This window comes from Pithys albifrons, chromosome 3 (assembly GCF_047495875.1).
Source record: "Pithys albifrons albifrons isolate INPA30051 chromosome 3, PitAlb_v1, whole genome shotgun sequence".
NCBI classification, from domain to species: domain Eukaryota; kingdom Metazoa; phylum Chordata; class Aves; order Passeriformes; family Thamnophilidae; genus Pithys; species Pithys albifrons.
Genome location: NC_092460.1, coordinates 4252167 through 4275907, shown reverse-complemented (window position 1 = coordinate 4275907; position 23741 = coordinate 4252167). Strand labels below are relative to the sequence as shown.

At 43.8% G+C, this 23741-nt stretch overlaps 1 protein-coding gene across 3 annotated transcripts in view; it reads right to left on the bottom strand.

The window, feature by feature from the left end:
- Window positions 1–10106: 10106 nt before the first annotated feature.
- Window positions 10107–23741, bottom strand: part of SHQ1 (SHQ1, H/ACA ribonucleoprotein assembly factor) — a 50131-nt gene continuing 36496 nt past the window's right edge. For 2 of the 3 annotated variants that reach the window (XM_071550224.1, XM_071550225.1), the window contains exon 12: window positions 10109–11370. In XM_071550224.1, coding sequence (XP_071406325.1) covers window positions 10722–11370 — 649 coding nt within the window. In that variant the 3' untranslated portion in view covers window positions 10109–10721. Of the gene's footprint in view, window positions 11371–23741 lie in introns of all 3 variants that reach the window. The other variant, XM_071550226.1, reaches the window with a different exon arrangement.

Genomic DNA, 23741 nt, shown 5'->3' with positions numbered 1-23741 from the left:
GCTCCCACCTCCGGCGGGTCCCTCACCCCGCAGCTGCTCTCGCTGCAAACACGGGCACCGGGGCTGGATCTCACTCATCTCGGGAGTGAAAGGTACATGTTATTACCGGAGCGATTTGTATGTTACTATTCTCAAAGCATCACATAAGTTGTGTTTTTCTTGTTAGCAGCACCTCGAGAACATTACTGCCAGTGTGACAGAAATTCAGCCCGAGTCCCCCCGCCCGGGCTGTGACAGATTGCTCGGAGGAACAACGCGGTGATTGAGGACCTGGACTAATCACGGCAATTGATATAAATTACCATGTCAGCTACACCGATGCCGCAGTCTGCAGGTTCACACCTCATTAAGCTTCCAAGTGCCAAATGAATCAACAGGGTTCAGCAGAACCATTCTTAATTAATTGTTGTAGCAATAGGGGAAAAGTAACGGAAAAAGAGAATCAGAACTCCCAGCGCAGGCGGGAGGGCTCGCACAGACCGAAACCTTCTCCGAGTTAGCATTTGAGATTAAAGACGCCCACGGACTAATCTCAGCCGCAAAGAACTGCCAGGGGCTGGTTTTGGACTAGGGTGGAGTGAAAATTCAGGCTGGCGACTTGGGGAAGTATTTCCTCGAGTTGTGCAGTGTGTTTTGCATAGGCTCGGAGTTCTGTTGCCTGTGAAATCTCCAGGTTTGGATTTCCCACCCCGCCCGCAGCGGGCAGAGGCCACTGCTGAGCACCTCGGAGTCTCTTGGTGCTGATGGAATTTGCAATTCAGCAGCTTATTTTTAAGCCAAATGTGTCCATATTTTCCTGTCTGCGTTCCCCAAAGCAGGTCGCAAAGTTGCCAGGGATGGAAGAAGTCAGGAAAGCTGTGGTCTCACCTCTGGCAAGGCTCCCAGCCTCTTGCTCCATGGAATCCAGTGTGCCAGGCTGCTGGAAAGGACACGAAGTTGAACTCGGGACAAAACATCAGCAGACACAGCAGAGTTTGGAAAGCCGAGGACTCTCCAGTCAGGATGCCCCTGGCTTGCCGGGGGCTCTCCTCCAGCACCAGAAAGTCTCAGCAAAGCCTGGATGTCCTGGAGCTCAGGGAGTGCTGCGGAAAAACCAGCACAGCCAGCGGATCATGGCATGTCCTGTGGCTGAACACAGAGCCAGCCTCTCCAGGCATATCTTGCAACATCTTTAGGATGGATGCAACCCGGCAGCAGCATCCAGCTCCCCAGAGCAGCCTCACCAGCACGCCCATGGAGCAGATCCAGCCGGGACCGCGGCGTGCGCGCCTCGCACTCTCCAGGGAAGTTTTCTGTATCCTCTCCTGCCTTCCCTGGCGCGTTCCGCCAGCTTAAACCCTCCCTGGAGCTCACATCTGCTCACCACACAGCTTGTAATTGCGTGTCTAATGCGCTGGGCAGTCCAGCGCTCAAACCACATTCCCAGAGCTGGATGTCTCTGGGTACTCCCACTTTCCCTGCCGCTGCCACTCATTCAAGCTGTTTTCCCTGATCTATAAAGCATCCAGCTAATATTGACATCGCAGAGGGGCCCCGACAGCTACAGCTTGTGGCTGTCACTGCTCTGCTCCAGCCTTCAGGCCCAGTCACACCAGGTCACCCAGATACTCCACATAAATGATTAGCCTGTAATTTAAGTAATTTGTAAGTAAAATGTAAATTTAGGACAAAAATAGAATATGAAAAGATTCCACCTCTTGCATGCTTGTAACTAGGAAACACCAATGCACAGCAAGGGAACTTTACTGCTGGCATTCTAAGGGAAGTGGGGTGCCAGGATTGTAAGAGAGGTGCCCACAGTCACTCAAGAAGCCCTTGTTTTTACTAATTTGTATGTTGCTATTCTCAAAACATCACCTGAGTTCCATTTTCCTTGTTAGCAGCACCTCAAGAACATTACTGCAAGTGTAACAGAAATCCAGCACTGAGGTCCCCCTGTCTGGGTGGGAAACTTGTCTTAAAAACCTTTTTACCCTTGCAGTAGAGAAATGAGTCAAAATTACCCATCTCCATCCCACATCCCCCTGCTCAACCCCTTTCGTCTTCTTTTGTGCCTGGGGTGGGATCCAGTGGAAATACTCAGCCAATTACAGGGAACTCAAGGCTGTGTTAAAACAACATTAGCAGCCAGGAAAACCTGATACTGCAGCTCCAGCCCTTTCTGCACGGCCTGATTGGGTCACAGCCTGGGGGGAAGGCAGATGTCAATCCCTGAGCAGAAGGCAAATGCTCACGGTTGGTGTTCCCAGCACAATGCCTGCCACATTCCCATGCTCATGGACACGTGCATCAGGGGCTGTATCACATTATCAATGAAAATATCTTCCCATGACTTGCCAAAAATCCAACAGGTTCTCTTGAAGGATTGGTCTGGGATTTCTCCCTCTTCCTCATGTTAATTTGAATCATATCTCCTACTGACCTAATACATCATTATTTTCTTTAGTTTCTCTTCCCCCATATAAATCTCTTCTAAATTAATAAGGTTGATAATTCTATAAGCAAAAATTATTCTAAACCATATTTCTAAGCTTCAAAATTCCTGTTCTAGCAACTATCAGCATAAAAAAATATGTTAATTACAGTTTGGTTTTGATAAAGTTGGGTCCAAAAATACTTAATATAAATATTTATATTATAAATATTGTGTTCTCTTACATTTATTACTTCAAATCAGTGTGATAACATTTTACTTCAAGGGATTTAAGGTGCAAATTGAAGGATTAGCAATCCAAATAGAATAGCAGGAATACAAACAGACTTCCAAGCCCTTTTATAAAAGCCAGTTGCCAAAGAGTCTCCATTCACAGGCAAGACAAGCCAGGAGCCCAACGCTGGAAGGAAGGTTCTTGTGTGGAAAGTCTCTTCACACCTTAATTACAGCTTGTGCCAACCACTTCAGCTCTGGAGTGGCATGTTTTCTCTGGTGAGAGGATACCATTAGCGCAAGGAGCAGCATCCAGGGAAATCACCTCGCAGGGGGAACCCCTCAGGCTTCTGGTTTTAGCCACTTTGAAAAGCAAATTGATTAATACACGCACACATTTGTGATTGCACACACGCGTCCTCTGCCGCCCGTGCTGGACATTCACTGACACCCAACAGCTCTGCAGTTTATAAGCAAAGTGTGATTTAGAACTATTCATTAGGGTCATTAAGAGAAGGGTATTAAAGCTCCACGAGCTGCTGTTTCAGCTATCATAGAATATCCTGAGTTGGAAGGAACCCAAAAGGCTCATCCAAGTCTCACTCCTGGCCCCGCACAGGACAGCCCCAAGAGTCACACCATGTGTCTGGAGGTCTTGTCCAACTCTCTGTACAGAACAGGTTCAGAAAAAGTGTACCACTGTAACTATTCATAACTCAAATCCTCCAGGATTTGAGAGCTTACCCATGTTAGCACCAGTATCTTCTCGGAATAGAGACTTATCCCAATTTTTATACAGTACTATTCCCTTTACTTTCAGGGACCTTCATACCCTCCACTCCTGAAACCAATGGAGTTTGCTGTTGCATATCTGAAGGTAAAAAACCACTTTCCATTGGCAGCCCATTGCCCAATCCTTGTCCAGTCTTTCAGACCACAGAGGAATGCCTGAAGCACTGCCAGACCTTGGTTCAGCTCCGTGGCTCCCAGAGATGATCCTCACAGCTCCGACTTTGACAAAACCTGGTGCATCACTGCGGATGAAGCTGTGACACTTCCACGTGGTGCCATGGTGAGCTCCCAGGCACACCAACATTTCTGCTCCTGCATCTTGGCCTCTGTCATTTCCCAGAGCAGCAGGCACAGCAGGCCTGAGTGGGGCACATGTACCACACAGCAAGAAAGAAAAGCACATTAAATATAAAAACTTACACCAGGTTTCAGGGAGAGGCAATTTCAGCTCACTCCTCTACCCCAACTACACAGACCAAGCATGGACAGATGAGTCACTCCGGACAGGTATAAAGCAGTGTGGGAAGGGGATTGGAAGGACAGACCAAAAATCTCAACTTTCTATTGCACTCTGGGTTATGTGATCACTTCAGACAATTTCATTTTCAAATTAATGACAGGACTAGCAAATCCTGAGCAATCTGCCAGGCACAGCAAGGTTTGGATATACCACCTGGACACCACCAAACCTGCACAGATGTGTCCAGCTCCTCACAGTGCTGCTCCACACTGCAGAATCCCACAGCAAAGTGCTAAGGCAATTTAAAACACAACAGGAAACACACTATAACTTCAGCTTTGATAGTTTTCCTTCTCCAAGTGCGTTATTCCCAGGATGTTACAGTCCCTGTGCATTACTTGTTACAATGGCACACAACAGGTTCTGGCCATTTTTATCCCTCAGATATTTTCCAGTCGGAATAACAAACTGATTTGATGAGTTACTCGCTTGCAGCAGCAGGAACCAGCAGGAGAGCAGCAACACGTTGCCCTATTGCCACCACTGATCCATCAGAGATCCAGGGAGCGTGAAAGGGAGGAGCAGCTGTGGAGGCACAAAGCCACTTGTTCGGGACAGCAAGCACTGACAGTTCATCCCGTGCTCTGCCTGCTGCTCCCTGCACTGGCTCCCACAGCCCTGAGCAACCTTCCCAAACCCACAGCACAAAGCACTGCACTTGCTCTTTGGAGTATCACCACTGGAATGCAGAGACACAGCTCGGATGCTCTGACCTTGCCTGCTGCGCTTCCACATTCAGATTCTAAAATTAATCATCTAATTGCAGGTAACTGCTTTTAAATTCGGCCGAATGGGGCATGAATCTTGCTGAATGAGAAATGCAGGTCTCTGTGGTGAGATAGATTAAGTGCTGCTGCGCTCCCCATTTTGTTTCAAGGCTTCAGTTGCAATTGCTGGCTCTAATTTGAGATGGGAGGACTCGCTATAGGGTAATTAAGTGCGAGAGGAGCTCAGGAGAGCTGCCTGCCAGCACCTGGCAGTGGGATTCCCCTTCCAGAGGCACCTGCACTAAATGGTAATTCCTTCCCTCCATTTCCCACTTCACTCCCCGACGCTTCTCCCGGCAGCTCGGAGGAACAGATGGAGCAATCACCCTCCTCCTCTCCCCAGCACGGACCCCTGCTGCTACCCAGCGCCTTGTGCAGTTGTAATACACATAATTAGGCAAATCAATGGACAATGCAGCATATTAGAGGAGGAGGAGTTACATCAAGGCAGAACACGAATCCCAATTTATTTACTGCAGGAAATGGGACATTTCTGCATAATTGCCAAAAATTGCAGACACAAGATGAAATGTAATCACAGCCCTGACAGGTAGGGTGCTGCCATCAGGTCACTCCCTGGATTATTTGGAATATAACCGAGGGGAGTTTGGTCTCATCTTGATATACAGTTGATTTATGCTTTAAACATCTCATTACCGTTTATGAGTTATACTCCCAAATCTCTCACACATCCATAATTAGACAGAATGATGTTTACAGTCATTCACCCCACCACTGAGTCCAGACCAAAAGCACAACTGAAGGTTGCAAAATCCTCCTTGCAAACAGCAGCCAGTCCTGCCCTCAGTGGAAAGCCAAGGCCTGCATGGCAGAGGCCAAGCACACACAGCTGCTGGCTCCTGACAAACTGGCTGCTGAACTTTCTCCTCCCATGGCTCCCCAGGCATGGCTTTGTTTAAGGCCAGTGCTGGCTCCCTGCTCAGCAGCTTCTCCCCTCTGCTTCTTCAGCCCTTGCAGCTCCTGCCCCACAGGAAGCAGGACAGGGTGAGGTCTCACTGTATCTGAGTGCCAGAATTAAAAAAAAAAAGACATAAAATAATTATAAAATATATCAACATAAAGAGCAGGTGTGCTGCAGACAAGCACCCTGTGAACAGGTGAGGGGAATGACAAACAGAGGGGGGATCTCCTGGAGCAGGATAAAGAGGGAGAGCCAAATCAGTGCCCAGAGTGAGAGTTATTCAATTTCTGGGTTCTTCCAGGAAGGTGACCTTCCTGCCAAGGGGAACCACCAGGGATCTGTTTCAGTGCTAGGAACAGTCTTGCGTACACACAGGGGGTTTAATCTTGGCTTATGGACTCGAAGCAGTGCTGTGCCCCAGGATGCTGAGAACATGACCTTCCCCAGACAGCCACCAAAGTCTTGTTCAGGTGGTGCTGAGACCCCACAGATCTCCTGGGCAGGAGGGCTCACAGGTGTGTTCTGCAGAGCTTTCAGTACACAGGGGAACAGAGGCCAAGCCTTGAGACACGTCCTTTTGCTGTAATTTTAAAGAGATTTCTGGGATCTAATTTTGGCCAGGTTTGGCAGGTTTTCAGGGGTTTAGAGAAGCAGCGTCTCCAGCTGGTGTGGGTGAGCACTGCAGCTCCCAAGACACAACAGCCTTGAGTCAGACACTCGGATACTGATACACAGAAAGGTATTTAAGAACGCAGCAGAAATGGTAGATTTTAGCCTCTTGCTCAACACAAATCAGTAGCAGATACAGAAGTCCTCACTATCAGATTTGAGTTTTATTCCTTTTTACTGTATTTTTGTTTCCCTTTCCAAAGTCTGAACCTTCCTGAATTAGGCCTGGTACCTCTGTGAAATCAGGGAAAGTGACTTCCAGAGTCACTCAGAACATCAAAAGCAAAGAGAGGGATTGGCCACTGAGCTCCTGGGGTCACTAGTGAGTAACACCACCTGCTGACCTTGCTGGTTTCTAAACTGAAACTTTTTGCCTTTTTCTATGCTAATCACTGTAAAGAAAGCTTGTCCCACAAACATGACCTGTTGTTGGGTCAGAGCTGTCCTGCTTCACAGAGCTCTGCCAACATCTTAGTCCTCACCTAATGGACACAGCTCTTGTTTCTGTCCCCAGGCATCCTCCAAAGTGCCACCAACTGTGCTCAGTTGTCTTGTGGCTTGTGAATATGAGAAAACAGTTAATGAAATACAAACCAACATTACCAAGAGCATTTTGGATCTGATCTCAGTCAGGTCTCCAAATGCAGCATTTGTCGCAGTAGGACTGTTACTTCTCCAAAACATAAGAATATAAAACATGATTTATGGGGAGCACAATACTACAAACCCAAATTTGTTGTGTCAGTGAAAATTCATGCCTCACACGTGCCCACATAACCACAGGCTGCAGCCCACTTACCACCAGAAAGGGGAGGAACAGACCCATGACAGGCTCAGAAAACACTCCAGCGACCCAGACAACTGACACTGTTTGTCTGCTATAGAGGTGTGAGTATCATCCACTCCTGAAATATTTAAGAGAAGTCTGCAAGTGCACACTGAACATTTTCCTGGGTGCTCACCCTGCTCCCTGCAGATGTGGAGGGACCTTGTTTGCTCCCTGTGCCAACACCCAAGTGCCACCACAGCAACTCCACATTCATTTTCTTCTCCCTGCTTATCTTCTGCCGGCTTTGGAGTGCATTCTTCCTTATCTTGGAGACAAATGGCCTCCACAGAGAGCTCTGAACAGCAGAGCAATTTATCTGTTTGACATGTGTTTCCCTGTTTGTTTTCTCCAGCCTTGAGCCATGGGCTGGGGCTGTGACAACACTCAGCTGTGGCAGTGGCAGAGGGTTGCCAGCCCCTTCACTCAGTGCTGTGAATCAATGTCTTTGCCATATTTATCATTTATTGCAGTAAATCAAGTCTAATAGATGCTTTCTTCTTTAGATGTAGAGCAAAGTCTTCACAGGCTTTTCAGAAAACTGCTTGGAATTCAGAAAAGCCAGAGGGGAAATTCTTTATTCACAGAATCACAGATTAGTTAAGGTTATTACTCAAATCAGTGCTAATGTTAAATTTGGGGAAGAAGGGGTGGCAATGTCCTGTGGGTCACACTGTCCCCAGCAAGCACCTTCTGTTTCCAGTATTTCACTTGTTTCACTTGTTGCTTTGTACACATTATTAAAGCACTGTGTGAACAAGCACCTCCCTCACACGATGCATCTCTGTTCTTTTCCAGCCAGGTCCTGGATGCAAGAGCCTCCCTGCCTCCCCACACACTTCATGTTGCCCCCTCAGAGCAGTCACAGCCTGAGAGCATCAGAACTGCCTCCATTTCCATTTCCCAGGGCAGCTCAGGACAGCAGGACTGGCACTTGTGCCACCAAGAGCACACAGAGTTCCCTCTCCTGCTCTCCTTGGCAGCAGCAACACTCCAGGATAGGGAACAGCCCCCTGCCAGGGCCTCAGGCAGGAATCCAGGCTGCTGCCAATCACTTTTAAGGGAGAGCAGCTTTCCCTAGGCCAGCTCAGCTCTGTGAGGACACAAGGCTGGGACCTTCCCTTCCCCTGGTTCTGGGTAAGAATCAAGGTCAGTGCTGCCCAGAGAGGTCTATGGACAGTGTCAGAATGTCACCTGGAGCCACCTTCCCACCACAGGCACCTTCACTGGCCTCAGGGCAGCTCTGCACCCCTGCCACACACCTGCCCCAAATCACTGATATAAACTTCACTGATCAATAACAATAAACAAATTGTATTTCCAACCCAGCTCTGTTTAATCTCTCCCCAGAGCAGTCCAGACACCTCACACAAGCTGCTTTTTGCTCCTCCAGCAAAATGCCCCAGCATTCCCCCCTCAGGCGTAGTTCATATTCAAACATATTTCCAGTACAATCACTACAGTTCTGTTCCTTTTGAGCTGATTATGATGATGAGCAAACAAATGCCTTAAAAGCAACTTCTGGCTGTGCTACAAATAAGCTTCAGCAGATAGGGTGGGGAGACAAGGGGAATTTTAAAACCAAAAGAACAGACTACACACATGTATTGGGTTCCTCAGACAGCAACTGATTTTCAGCCTCCAAATGGCTCCTCTCCATAAATCTGACTCCTTACTGCAGTTCCCTCACTTCTTTCAGAATCCATGGGAGTTTATGGGATTGAGGTGTTGGGTGTAGTGGTAGGATTTAGTTCACAGATTCAGTAAGTCTTAATTCTGGGTAAAAAACATTAGATCTCCACTTTTCTTTTAGAAGTGTCTCCATGCCTTCCTTTTAGAGAAAAGCAGGGCCTGTTTTCCACACAGACACTGCCCATCCTGAGCACTCCAGTTGTGCTGGATAACGCAGACATGTGTGAAATTCTTATCACCCAATACGGAAAAACTTCCCACCTCATCACTCCAAAGGTCACATAAAATTGCCATCAATCAATGTGCAACAATTAAAATCCATTACCACGACCAGAAAACAGTTTTGCAAAAAAGGCACAGAGCTTTCTGCACCTCATGTTCAGCTGGAGGAGGTCCCAGAGCTCACATCTGTAATTTGGGGAAAGCAGGAGGACCTGTGCTGTTTTTTCCTGAAGTGCATTTTTCCCCTCTCAGACATCAGCAGCTCCAGCATAGATTTTATTGCTGGCATTTAGAAGAGTAAATGCTCCCTGACACACAGGATGGGAAAGGTTTCTCCCCCAGGGAACAGAACACAGAGACTGATTAAGCGACCAGCAGGTATTTAAGAACATAAAGAATAGTGGCAGCTCAGGGCTGCAGCTCTCCCCGAACAGGAGCCGGCGCAGGAACAGAGCTCACCTGCTGATTTCCAGCAGGGAACAGCACTGGTGAAGAATAAGTCCTTAAGCTTGGGATTTTTTTACACTTTTTCAAAGCAAAAAGGTTGAATAGTAATCACAACTTGCTCCTTCAGAAGTGTGAATCAGGTGGCTCCTGTTGGATTGGTGCTCCTGCTGGATCATACTTGCTGTCTGGATAGAATATTCGGAGAATGTTCCACTCTCTCCTTCCCTCCCCAGTCCTTCTGTAGAGACTGAATAGCAGCAGGTAAGTTGCAGCAGCCACATGATTTCAATAACAGAAATTAGTTAACAAAATATATCAATTGACTGGATTATTTTAACATTATAAAGACAAAAAGGAGTAAGTAAGTTGGCCAAAAGTACATGCCAGACTAGCAAAGCCAGGACCAGACAGCCCAGGTTTGCTCTCAGTGCTGTACTCATGACCCACACACCACATTGTTCCTTCATTCTGGTTAACATTACCTGTGGTGGTATTAGGAGCATATGCAGAAATAGGTGGGATTTCTCTTCTTTAAAGAGTAACAGAAATGTCCACAGAAATGCCCAATATTTCAGAAACAGCATAAAAGAATAAATACATGACAAAACTTCTGAAATAAATTATGTAACAACTGTAGAAATATAAGCTTCTCTTTCTTAGAAATGTAAAATATAACGATTTTATCTTGTACTGATGACACAAATGCTTCTTTTATTTTGTAAAAAAATACAAAATATTTATATATTTAAAAATTATTTGCCATTACTATTTAGACTTTTAAATTTATAACCATTATTTTTGAAGTCCTTAGCTATAAAGCATTTTAAAATTAAAAAATAGCAGTAAAATGTCAAACAAGTTTGCATAAACATAATGGGAATATTTTCCAAGTAAATTCCAACAGTTAAAGATGAGTAAAATCATACCATAACTCATTTCAGTTGTATTTGACTAGCACATCATTCTACCAACTGAATAAGCATAACCAAAACTGTTTCTAGAAGTTTATTGAAATTATACATTCCCACAACAAATCTGAGACTGTTGAATCAGAGAAGAAAAATAAAAATTAACTATGAGGGTATTTATCACACAGTCATATAACTTCTTGTCCAACAAGAAAGACAAACATCTTTCTGCAGCTCAGGAAGCCTTGGGACATCTCATCACAGCAATGAGATGTGTGCTCATGGGTCACACTGTTCTTACAGGGTCCTTTAGTTTTCATCTTCATTTGTGCTGCAGAGAAAAAGCAGTGGGTTTGGCTTTGAAGACACCTCCAAGAAACTTCTCTTCCCGGCAGTATCTTCTGAAAATCTGTCAGGTTCAGGTACAGAGTTCTCTTCTTGCTCCTGTGAAATGCAGCCTGCAGTAGCCAATCCTTCAGGCTGCTCTGAAAGTCTCATTGCAGAGTGCATTTGCATTTCTAATTCTTCTATCAATTTCCCGGGAAGAGATGCAGATTGCAAAGAAACCTTTGATTTCTCCTCACTAACCTCCAATGCCGAGGTGTTTGTGCCCTGCCTCAATCCATTACAGTCAATAAGTGGAGCTGTCCTCTCCTCCTGAAGTGTGCCTTGGAAGGGATTTATTTCCCCATCTTCACTGGTCGAGGACTCTTGCTCATCTGAATCAGAGCCTTCTGTCTCAGATGATGAAGTGCTGCTTGATTCTTCAGAGTCACTTGTCTCCGACTCCGAGGAAAGCAGCTGTTGCTTGGAAACTGTGCCAGCAGCTTTTAACGCGTTCTCTTCCTCCTGTACCAGCACTGCTGCTGCCTCCAGCTCCTCCAGCTCCAGCCCCAAGTGGGACTTGGTGAGAGTGGTTTTCTGCAACGCCTCAGAGAGTGCAGCCAACTTTTTTGACCTTTAACAAAGAACAAGATGTATTAGTATTACTGCACTTTACAAACAGAACTTTCCATTTGATAACAAGAACACAAATCTTAAAAATTTCTACCATTTGCTTGGTGTGCAAACAACTTCTTCAATGCTGATTGTAAAAGTAGATGCTACAGGAGGGAAAAAATTAGAAGTATTCACAATTAAAATTACTTGGGGTAAATTTTCCCATAAGGTTAGACAATACCCCACTTAAAGTCTTTGGTGATACTCAGGGGTGACCTTATCACTCTCTACAACTCCCTGAAAGAATGTTGTAGCCAGGTGGGGATTGGTCTCTTCCCTCAGGCAACCAACAGTAGGACAAGAGGGCACAGCTTAAGCTCTGCCAGGGGAGGTTTAGGTTGGATATCAGGAAGAAGTTCTTTACAGAGAGAGTGCTCAGGCATTGGAATGGCCTGCCCAGGGAGGTGGTGGATTCTCTGACCCTGGAGGTTTTTAAGGTGAGACTGGATGTGGCACTGAATGCCATGATCTGGTGATCAAAGTGGGGTTGGATTAAGGGTTGGACTTCATGACCTCAGAGGTCTCTTCCAATCCAGCTGATTCTATGATTTTATGATTCTACTTTCAGAAAAGACACTGCTGCTTTGATGGTTCAGTGGTGCAGTGGGGGAGCACAGACTTCAAAACAAACCTTTCCAGGATTTCTGTCTTTAGCAGCACATGTGGCTTGTTAGATTAGGCTTATATGCAGCAAAATCATTTTGGTTGACTCCCCTTCTAGATGTTAAATGTGTATGAACCAACAGAACATGCTGATTAGGGCAGTTTCAGTGATCCTTTCTCCTCTCCCAGCCAGGCTGGTGCACCCCTGATCACAGGAGATGCTTTACCTTTCTCCTGGGATTCAGCTGAGATAGAAATCAACAGGAATAGCAGGTCCCTTTAGATGCACACCTCTAACAAAGCAGACACACCACATCAGCTTCCAATCTCTGGAGCAGCCCTGTGCATTTTCTCGGAAGTCAGCACGTGCTTTACCAGAAAAGGGCATCGTGGATTTATAAACAGAGGCCAAAAAGTAAGAGAGTGCCTTGAAATGGAGGGTGGTGAGGGCAGAGGGGAAAATGGGTATAAAATAACAAACATACATCCTGTTTCTTGTTGTAGAGTTTTGCCTCAGACTATCAATCAGCTTTTCACCACTTCCTGCAGCAGCAGGTCTGCAATAAATCCTGCAGTAACTGACTGGGTTTCATTTCCTCTGCCAAAGCTGCAAACCTGCAAGGCACAACACACTGACACTGGAGCAAGGAGCTGGGAATGTAATACACAACTCCTGTGAGGCAAAAGTTAAAGTGCTTGTTCTCTCAGTTGAATGATCTTAAAGATCTTTATATTCTATTTCCCAGGGGGCATAATTACTCAGTATAATGTAGAAGCTTCCATATTTTTTTTCTCCTAAAGGAATTGTAAGTGGGGGATGGGAAATTCAGTGCAGCTTCTTACACTTTTCACAGACAGGGCAACATTTAAAAGCTGAACTTGGAATAGAACATACTAAACTTCCCTAGTTCAACCCATAGACTAGAAAACTAAGAAGTAAGTTTCCCAGAAGTGAAGCAACAGAAACCAGTTTATATTTCTAGGATTTCTACATCTAAGCTAAGAATTAAACACATTATTGTCCTATCAACCTCTAATATAAAGTCAGGTACCAAATTTTAAAAATCTGCTTATTTAACATTACTCTAATGTTTTCTTTTTGGCAATTTATCTCCATTTTATTTTCATCAAGAACTTGATTTTTTTTCTTGAAAAGTTTTGGAGGACCTGAGAAATTGCCAACCTAATTGGGAACAAAGAAAGCATTCTCCCTGATCCATCACTAAAAAAAAAAAAGGAAAAGAAGCCAAGTGATAGCGAGAGGTTCATGGAGCCTTGCAGGTAGGTGGGAGCAGAATTGGCTTGCAGGGAAATCTGCTTCCTGAGCACATTGGTGAGAAGCTGATTTATATCCCAAGTCACAAGAGTTTATATCCCTTTCAGAAAGCATTTGGCTTTGCTTTTGAAACAGCCTCCTTCCTCCCTTCCAACTCTCTGTCTGTGTGTGTGCACGTGTCCCCTTCCCCCCTGAGAGCTGACAGTAACAATCCCTGTTCCTGTCCTATTCCCTGAGCACCCACAGCAACAGGAGCTCCCAAAGCTGAATGTGCCCTGTGACAGAGAACATTGTTTTGTGCCCAATTTGCATGTCATTCCCTTTAATTTCACTGACAGACACAAACAACTCACAGCACACCCTCTGGCACAAGAGATACACCTACAGCTCCCACTGCCTCAGTCTCACCCCCATCTTACTGCTGCCATCACAGAATGAAATTCAGTTTTCAAAGACCTGTTTCTCCTCACACTTCTCTCATGTCTCTCAATTTGTTTCCCAATTCTGTATGTACTTTTTGCTTTTTCCTATTTTTGCTGTTCTAATTTTTCATGCATATTTTCCTGCTCGATACTCTCAGTCCTTAAAATGCTCTCCTCCTCTTTCACTACTCTCTTATAATGCAGTTTATAGATATAGAAACATATGCCATAACTGCATCGAGGAGATGTATGACATCATGTGCTTTTCTGCCATTAATAAACACTTCACTGGGCTCCAGATTACTTAATGCCAAATGTCAAGGAAGGAAATACACAGTGATATATCCATTTGGTTCAACACACATGATGCTACTACATTCAATGTGGTCCTACTGACAGAGAAGAGAATCGTCTCTCTTAGGCAGTTAAGTTGGGTTTTTTAGCTCTTACACACATCAGGTATCTGTCCCTGCTCACTGCAGGGGGGTCAGACTAGATGGCCTTTAAAGGTCCCTTCCAACCCAAAATATTCTGTGATTCAATGAAAGAGTCTCTCTTCAGTTACTCAGATTTCTTAGTAGCCCAAATGTTTCTTCCCAACTTTCATTCTGGTCCTTGAGTCTCAGTCAGAAAAGAAATGGTCAGTATACAGAGCCTGACTTTTCAATATGAGACAAACTCAGAACTGTCACCTCTTGACCAATTTATATATAAAAGCAGAAAATTCCACTACACAACTTCCCAATCTTCTATTAAAAAACCCAAAAACCAACACTTAACAGGTTGGGCTCTTTTTTATCTCCCCCTGTGCAACAGACTAAAAACATTACAATTAGCTATCAGCTCATCTTCTTTAAGGCAATCACCTTATTTGAAGGAGAACTGAGTTTCAGGAGTGCATTTCACATCAGCCTTAAGAAAAGGTGGCAGCATTCCCTGGACAAAAATCAGAGCATGGAAATGCTGTCAATGGGAGCCCGTGGGTCCCTGAGCTAATGATTTATCAAGCTGAAAGATAAGCAAAAATGAGATCTCATGTATTAGACACTTGCAGTAAACAGATCCTGCTGTTTCCAAAATCTTTCGAGTAGCATTTGAGAGATTAGACAGCAAATACTTTAATTTTTCAAGTATGATTAATGGAATCCATGATTACTTTAAGACATGCTCATTCAGTATGCACATTTGTGGTAATGATATCTTATTATTATGGTAATAGTGTTCTTACATAAACATGCATAATAGGTTTTAAAGGTGCTACACATGATAATTATTAGTTATCACCATGTCAGTTGCTTAAGGAAAATGTTTAATTACAGGTTAAACTGATCAGATGCACGTTTTGTTTAATGTATAGCTTTGAGGAACAGATAACAGAGGCATCTTGGGGCTTGTCCATGCAGTCTGGAATTAAAATTCCACGACAGAACTACAGTAATCCTTGCCTAAACACAAGAGAGTTACTTCAGGTGCTAGAAGAAGAAAAAAAAGCTTGTTCTACAGATCTTAGATCATAAAAAAGTGAAACCAGGCTGGAAAGAACAAAGAATCAAAGGAGATTTAGCAAATAAAAGGGAGAGGGAGAAAACAAGGAGGGAAAAAAGAAGAGGATTATGGCAACAGGAAAGGGAAATCATGACAGGTTTACAGCAAAGGCCTCATGTGGCAGCACTGAGAGGTGATGGGCCGACTGCAGGGCTGAGACAGAAGCAGCAGCTGGGGTGGGTGGAGAGCAGGACATCTCCAGGTAAAGATGAGCACTGCCAGGAGCTCCAGCTCTGCCTGCTGCTCAAGTACAGAGGACAACACTGGGATCTGAAGAATCGAGACAGGTATTATCTCTAGAAACAGGTCTCATGAAATACATACATTAGGGATTAGATTGTTTCCAAGGAAGATTTAACGTAAGTTGGAAGGAAAGCCAAAAGACAGCCCAGTCACTGAGAGTTAAAATAAATGCTCTGTTGGGGTGGGGGGGGTACATCCAGCCACAAAATCATCTGATTTTTCCCAAATGTTAAAATAAGTGCTTATGCTTCTGTATATTATGTCCATCAGTCAGAAATCACACTATGAAAGGAAAAGGTTTAAAGAAGAGTGTTAATGGGACAGACCTTTCCATCTGCCTGGTATTTGCCTTAGATCCAATTTTCTTGCTTTAGCAGTTATGTTAATAAAAACCAAACAACTCAAAAAGAAGTGGAAAACATGAACCCAGCATTCTGTTCCTCATTCTGTGTGATGGTGGCACTGCACACTATCATGGCAGGGGAATTATCTATCTAAAACACTGTGCAGAGTATTTGCAAACATGGGACTAAACGTTGCTGCCCAGAGAGGTTGTGGAGTCTCATCCCTGGTGTTTAAGTCCAGGCTGGAAAGTGTCCCTGCCCATGGCAGGGGGTGAAATGATGTATCTTTAAGGTCTTTTCCAATCCAAACCAATCTGTGATGCTATGAAATAGTCACACTGGCAGCACAGCCTCCCAAAGCCAGAATCAGTAACATTTTGCTGTGGAATGAGAAGTGACTTTTCTTGCACAGGCACAAGCTCCAGCTTGCTTTTGTTTTCGTAAACAATAGAAGGATTATTTCTACTGCCTCATCAATTTGGCTTTGCATTTCACAGATGTGTACAAACATCCACTGTGCTGAGTACACAGTGTAAACAAGGTGTAAGACATGGCAAAATGCAACAGAATTTCTTTGTTATCTGCCCTGGCTCAGTCACAGCCAAGTGACAGCACACGGAGCCGTCACAGCAGATGGAGCTGCTCCTGCCCAGGCCCAGCAGGAGAGGAACAAAGCACAGGAACCTGAGTACCACAAACACTGACAGCAGCTTTGCTTACCAGCCTGGTGTCTGAATGTGACCTAACTGGTCTTGGAACCACGCTGGAACCTAACTAGTCTTGGAACTAACTAAAGTCTTGATGCCTGATGTTGTTGCCATGTAGTTAGAGCCTACTTAGTGTTGCAATGGGACTCAGTCCTCCACACCAGCACTGCTCTGACTTGGCTCCACAGGGCTGACAAGCCCTGTTTTAAGTGTAAAACACTTTACATTAATTATCTTTAAGCCTTGCAGGCAAGATAAACAGGTCTCAAAGAACAAGCAGATACTTCAAGCGCAGACGTGCCTTTGGAGCGTTGTAGGTTCCACCAAATATAAAAATGGTCCTGTCTCCCTGCCAAGCTGCTGTCCCCTGGTATTCCTGCAGTTCCCTGGGATGCATTCAAATACAGGCTGGCAGTGTGCTGTGCCAGTCAGCAGGGCTGACAGATGCAGAAAGGGCACTTATTTAACTTATCTCCACTCAGCAGGAGCTCTGGACACACAGGATCCATCTAATAGTAAAGCTGTTGCATTAAGCAAAAGGCTTTCTGTCTGCTGGATCACAAGATATTCCCAGAGCCTTAATTTGACATGTTTAACATATGAGAAGTTACCAAGTTTGAGGAGAAAGCATCAGGCTATATTTACAGTACCTTTGTCCACAAGGCCTGGCAAAACTCACTGATGAAAGTGTCACAGACACCTCCTTTAGATAAAGCAGGGAAGACACCAGGCAATACAACCAGCCAAGAGTATCCCCACTTTAAATGTGCACCTGGCAGCACTGCTTACAATTTCCCACAATTATTCATTTAGCCAGAGGTGTTGTAAGTATTAAGATAATCCCAGAGTTAATATTATCTCAGACATCACCAGATATGATCCCAAAGTAGAGTCTCAGCAGTTCAGACATAGAGGATGTGCAAATTTACCATCCGAAAGACATGGAAATGCCAGTTAAACTATAAGGAATAATGAAATCTCCTGCCTTGCCACCAAACTGGTGGAGGACAGGCTGCAACAGGATATAACTGATGCTTCTGCGTGGTCTGTCATTGGTGAACAAAAGGGCACCTGCAAAGGGCCACACTCTCCACACCCTTCAGATCCTCTTATTTTCCTCCTGCCCAGAGTGGCTCTTGCTGGATTCCATCCATCACTGTCTTCCAGACCAAGCCTTATCTGCCCAGACAAAAGGGGTAAGGAGAGACATTGTTGAACATTCAGTCTCCTGATAATGCCAAATGAACTTCCCACAGGAACTCTGTCATGATCTTGATGGAAATTAATATCCCTGGGGCAGAAAGTCTACAGCTTAAGCTCTCTTGAAGCAGAAGACTCAACAAGTTACAGCCAAACACAACAGCAGAAGACAAAGTAAACTCATACAGTGATGCTCCAACTAGTCATAAATATAATCAAGAAGAAATAAATTGTTCTTTGCTCTAAAATTCAGATGCAACTTTGTATCAAGTCCTGCAGAGCTAACTGAGCAAGCAAACTGGTGATCTCTGGGGGAAGGCCCTTGAAGTTGATAACTGAGCTCATCCTGTTGGGAAACACCCCAAGTCACTGGATCAGCACACTCTGGGCCAGGGGTGAAGGATAAAGGGGGGCAGAGACACCTGCTCTTGAATAGCTGTAACAGAACTTTAACCTCAGCCCAACCTGAGATTGATTCCTTCAGAAAGGCAACTAATAATGACAAACATCCCTCCACACCTGACACACAATTTAAAGCAGCTTGAAAGAAAAAAAAAACAATGATTGAATTCTTATGATAAAGAATTGACAGGCAATTTGATTTTAATAAAATATTCAAGACAGGAAAGAGTTCAGGTTTGATCAACCCTGACTGGTAAGACACAGAAGTGATAACGATGATGGTGTTGAATGTAAAAGCAGAATTCATTAATGCAGAAACAGCTCAAGTCAACAGGCACAAAAGAAAAGCACAAATGGTCGAACAAGGAGACTCAAACACAAAAGTCCCCCAGTCCAGGAAAAGAATCCTTACAAATTTGGCTGCAATAATGAGAAACTCATCACACTGAACACACAATCCATTTGCCCAAACTGTGTTTTAGAAGTCATGGGTTAAAAAAGAACATGAGTCTCAGAGTCTGCCCAGAGACAAGAGATTAAGGCTCAATTACACCTTTTAGCAAGTGTTTTACATGAAATGTCGTATTTCACAATTTTTTATTTCACTTCCAAGGTTATTTATAATGAATGCTTCAATTACACACTAGTCAATGACCCCCAACAACAGTGAAATAGCTTTGAAAAAGCAAGCTCAGAATCAGTGAACAAAAATACTCCAGATTAAGTACTGCAAGAAATTCAGAGCAGAAAGGAGTCCTGGGAAATGTTAACAGATAGTGCCAACCACTGTGCCTGTCCATGCACACTGTTGTAATTACTGACTCTGACAACTCTAACTTTGCACTGTTTTTATTGCTAAGTACTTTATACACACCTTTACCCAACTCCCCAAAAGGCTGGGGAATCTGTGCAGAGATTTTCTTTCACCAGCTCTGGGAACACAACTATTCTCCACAGTGAAATATGGCTAAAACTTAAAGCATAACAAAACTACACAAAGTTTAAGGCATGAACTGCCAAATACACACAGCACCTGAACCACAGGGCAACCCTTTCACTGCAACAAAAGGTCCTCATTCAGAAGAACACAGATAATATTCTTCCCAGTCTTTACTAACTGGTTAGCTCATCATAACCCTACTGGCTTATGAGATCTGAAAGGATCACAGAAGGGGTTGCACAATTAACAACCAGAGAGATAAACACAAACAACCCCATTCAACAGTTTCATGTGCTTAGTTTATATACATTGTTATAGGAAGAGGCAGAAGCAATAAATAACTCCATTAAAATCTCTTTAGCTCTGATCAATGAGTGAGGGTGATAACAGAAGAACAAAGCTGAATTTAATGTGTTGGTAAAGGAGAAACAGAAAATTTTTGTCAAGACTCAGGTAAAAATTGACCTAAACTTTAACTAATCTTCTGCCTTACCAGCAGCAAAAGAAAGACAGATGAGAGTAAACACAACAGCAATAACACATTTGTTCACCTGAATTAGTCCTGGAGTAACCACTGCTTTCTTAGGAAAGGAACAAACTAAAAACTGTTCAATTTCTACACTTCCTTATGAAAAGCAGCTGCTGAAATAACAGCTGCTCAATCTGTGCAAGATATTTTATGCAACTGCAGGTAAGAATTCATGCTTTCCATTTCTCAAGGTGATGGATTCTGATTTTTAGACTAAATAACTTAGATTTACACAATTACACTGTCCATGTCCATACTAACTGTTAATTATTTGCTTTCTAACTACTCTGGGAAACATCAGGCAGCTTCATCAAATCAAAAGCAACCAGAATTTAAAAAAGATCTTTAAATTCCTACATATTTCATGAAAATCAGCAGAGGTATAAATAATGAGCCTCATGAGAAAAAGCTGGCAGGACACAGCTGTCATGTCTTGGCTTGGTAGGAGGCCACAGCACACACCAGCCAGCTGATCCAGGTAATTCCAGCTGTGGATACACCTGGTGGAAGTGTCAAGGGATGTGGGGAAGAGACAACTGCACAAGGCTTGGGTTGGGAAGTTTATAGAATCATTTTTTCCCCTCCCTCTCTTGTAGACACCAGATAAAGCAGGGACTGGAAAGGCATTCCCTGCACACCAAATCTCCATCATAAACAGGAAAATCACACTGCAAGAAAGGGAGAACTGGGACCAAAAAGAAGTCTGGAAAATAGATCTCCCTGTAAACAAGATGCCACCACTTCAAATGGGTGGGATGACAAGAGCAGAAATGCAGCATGAACAGACCACTCTGGACAAGAGAAACCCCCCCTGCTCTTCAGGTGACAGAAAACAGCCCTGCACCATCAGCAATGGCTGATGGGGAGAATCCAACGGGCTTAACAGCAACATAAAGTGCTTTAATCTTGAAATTCTGGTTTTCAAAGGGCATTATGTGGATCCTGAAACTAAGAGAGTGATGTACTCACACTGCAATCCAACTGGCAGTCTTGTAAACATGAACTGTTATCTACATAGCTTAAAGTATTACAGTTTGTTAACCATAAATCAAATATAAAACGCAGCACCATCGTTTCAAATTAAGTGACTTCTTTTATGTTAATGTTTCAAGTGACTTTCCCTCCATATTTATTCTGAAATTCCACAGTGATTCTTTCATAATGAATCTAAATACTGCATGAGCTGAACTTCACATTTATAAATATTTTAAAAAAAGATGAAGTTTTCCAATATAACATCTTACTTTCATTACTTGGTCTTTTTGATAAGTTGAAACCAAACAGATCATGGGTTATAAAAGAAATCAAGTACAGCTTACTTATGTAGATGATATTATGAAAATATTCATAAGAGAAAACAGACTTGGAATTAATACTGGAATATAAAAAGAAACTCAACAGTATTTATATGTTTTAAGAACAGTTTAATGGATCTTTGTTGCCAAAATAGCTTCACTAAGTTGCAGCCAGTCCAAACATCTAACAATGGCACAGCTTCCAAAGTTACATATGATAAACACAAATAATGAAAGATGAATAGATAACTCACCACAAAACAGATGCAGAGAAAGGAACAGATTTCATAACATGATAGTAATATTGGCTGCATCACAGAAATGGAACACTGACAGTTGTTCTCCATTAGCCCCATCTCCCTTAAATTTCTGAGCTGCCCTTACCTAAAATTTGGTCTTCACCATCACTGCTGGTGATCCACAAGAAAGCTCTCCCAGCACTGAAAATTATACAGTCTGTGTTACAATATGGGAATAAAAACTACTCACTGACAGAAGGGCAGAAAACAGGAATTTTAGTGTCAGGATAATGCTAGTAAAGGCCTGTATTACAAAAATAACAACAGTGGCAGGGAACAGGCTTAAAGGCACAATTACATACACATTACTCCATGATCCTACCCCTTTACAATGGAATTTATCCTCCAAAAACACAGGGAGGTGGATCAGAGTTTTAACTCTTACACTGCTCCATCACTTCCGACTGACACCCCTGACACTGGAAGGGAAAACACCACCTGTAGCCTTCCCACTCACAGCCCATTCTCATCTCACAGATTCTAAGCAGGAAAGAGACATGAAATCTGAGCATCTCGGAAATTCCTGGCAGATTTTCACAAGGGTCTAAACTGAACAGCCTGTTCCCAGCTTCTCCCACACACCCTGGTGTGTTGGGACACTTATCAGCTGCTCCAGGGCACGACAGGACAAGAGGTGATGGGTTTAAACTGCAGGAGGGTCGATTTAGATAAGATATTGGATTTAAATTTTTAACAATGAGGGTAGTGTAACACTGGAATAGGTTGCCCGGAGAAGCTGTGGATGTCTCATCCCTGGAAATACTCAAGGCCAAGCTGGATGGGGCTCTGAGCACCTGGTCTAGTTGAGGATGTCCCTCCCTGCCCATGGCAGGGGTTGGAACTGGATGGTCCCTCAGGTTCCCTCGAGCCCAACCTGTTCTGTGATTCCATGATCATGCCTCTTATGAACAACTGTTATTAAGCCAGCTACTGACCAGCTTGGAGCCAAACCAGGAAGGCATTACCAGCCGGGAGATCAGCTTCCCACTTGGACCAGAGCAGCACATTCCAGCTGCTTGGAAGGGCAACAGCCACCCGAGCTCATCCTCCCCCTGCCCAAACCGGAGAACGAGCCGGTGACATGAGGTGACTGCAGAGACACGACCCAGCTCACTGACCCTCCTGCAGGCAGGGAGGAACTGCCTCCCCACAACTTTGGAAAATCAAAGCTGTAGCCTGAGGGGGAAAAATCTCCTTTCTTCCTTGCCTTCTCTGCCCACAGCAAGGTGCATTCAGACACGGCCTGAAGGAATACGAGCTGCAGAAAAATGATGGAATAAATAGGAAAAAAACAACAGAGGGCAGGAGAGGAAAAACATCAAAGGAAACTGCAGCTAGAAGCTGGGAGGAGAGATTAAATCCCTTGTTAAAAATCCATGTTTTACAGGGCTTGCTAAGACATACAAAGGAATTTTCTATATTACACCCACCTGCCCATCACCTTTTTGGGCCCTCAGGGCAAACAGTGTTTCGCCTTAAGGCTCTTAAACCAGTATATTATATTACTTGGGTATTGTTATTTACAAAGGGCTCTGTGTGCACCTCCTGCTTTAGAGACAATTGAAGTGACAGCTCGGGCCTTAAATAAGATGCAACTCCTAAGGAGAGGCATTGGCAGCTCGTGATGGCAGCAAACAAACAAACTGTATTAAAAACATGCATCAAAACAATGGAAGAGGAGACATATAATGTGCTTGCAAATTATTAGTTACTATTTTTAAATCAAAGAACTGTGATCTAAGGTTTAAAAGCAGGTGACTTGGGATGAAATTAAATCTGGGTTTTCTACCAACAGTCAATGCACTCTTTGATAAATTGGGTAACTCTCACATGTTTTAAAGACAACGACAGCATTTCCTCTTGTGAGGATGTTTTGGTAGCATAACAAATTGCACACAATCTCCAACACTTTCTGCACCAGATCCAGAGTTCATGCTGAACCACAAGGTGTTTTTTTGAGTTATCTTGATGGAAACAAATAAAACAGTAAAACTCCTGAGCAACCCAGGGAGAATGAACCAACCCATAATTACTTTTCACTAGGAAAATGTGAAAACTTATTCTGTCTGAATTTCCCCTGCTTCCTGTTCAACCAGATGGATTTGTATGTTTTTTGTTATACAACAGAATGGCTAAAGCCCAGAATCTCTGTCCCATCACACTTGAAGACAAGCCTAAATCAACCTTTAGCTTTTTACCAATGAACTACTGAGTTTACTTGGTGTCTTTACATTAACACAGATCATTCAGGGAACATTTCTGCCCCCTAATTCTCTCAGTTTTTCACCATCATTCTGAACAGACACGAGAATCAGTCTGTGTTTTAACACAGTCTTACAAATGATGCATTGTAAGGTCAAGCCACTTCCTCCTTCTAAATGATACCACTCTGCTTCTTCAGCTGAAGTGCATTCACCCTCTCACCTGCTCAGAGATAAAGAGGTGCTCAGGTTCAAACTGTTCTCAAGCGTGACCCAACCTGTTTTTCTGAAGCTGCTGCCCTCAACTGTCTTATTTCTCCAATC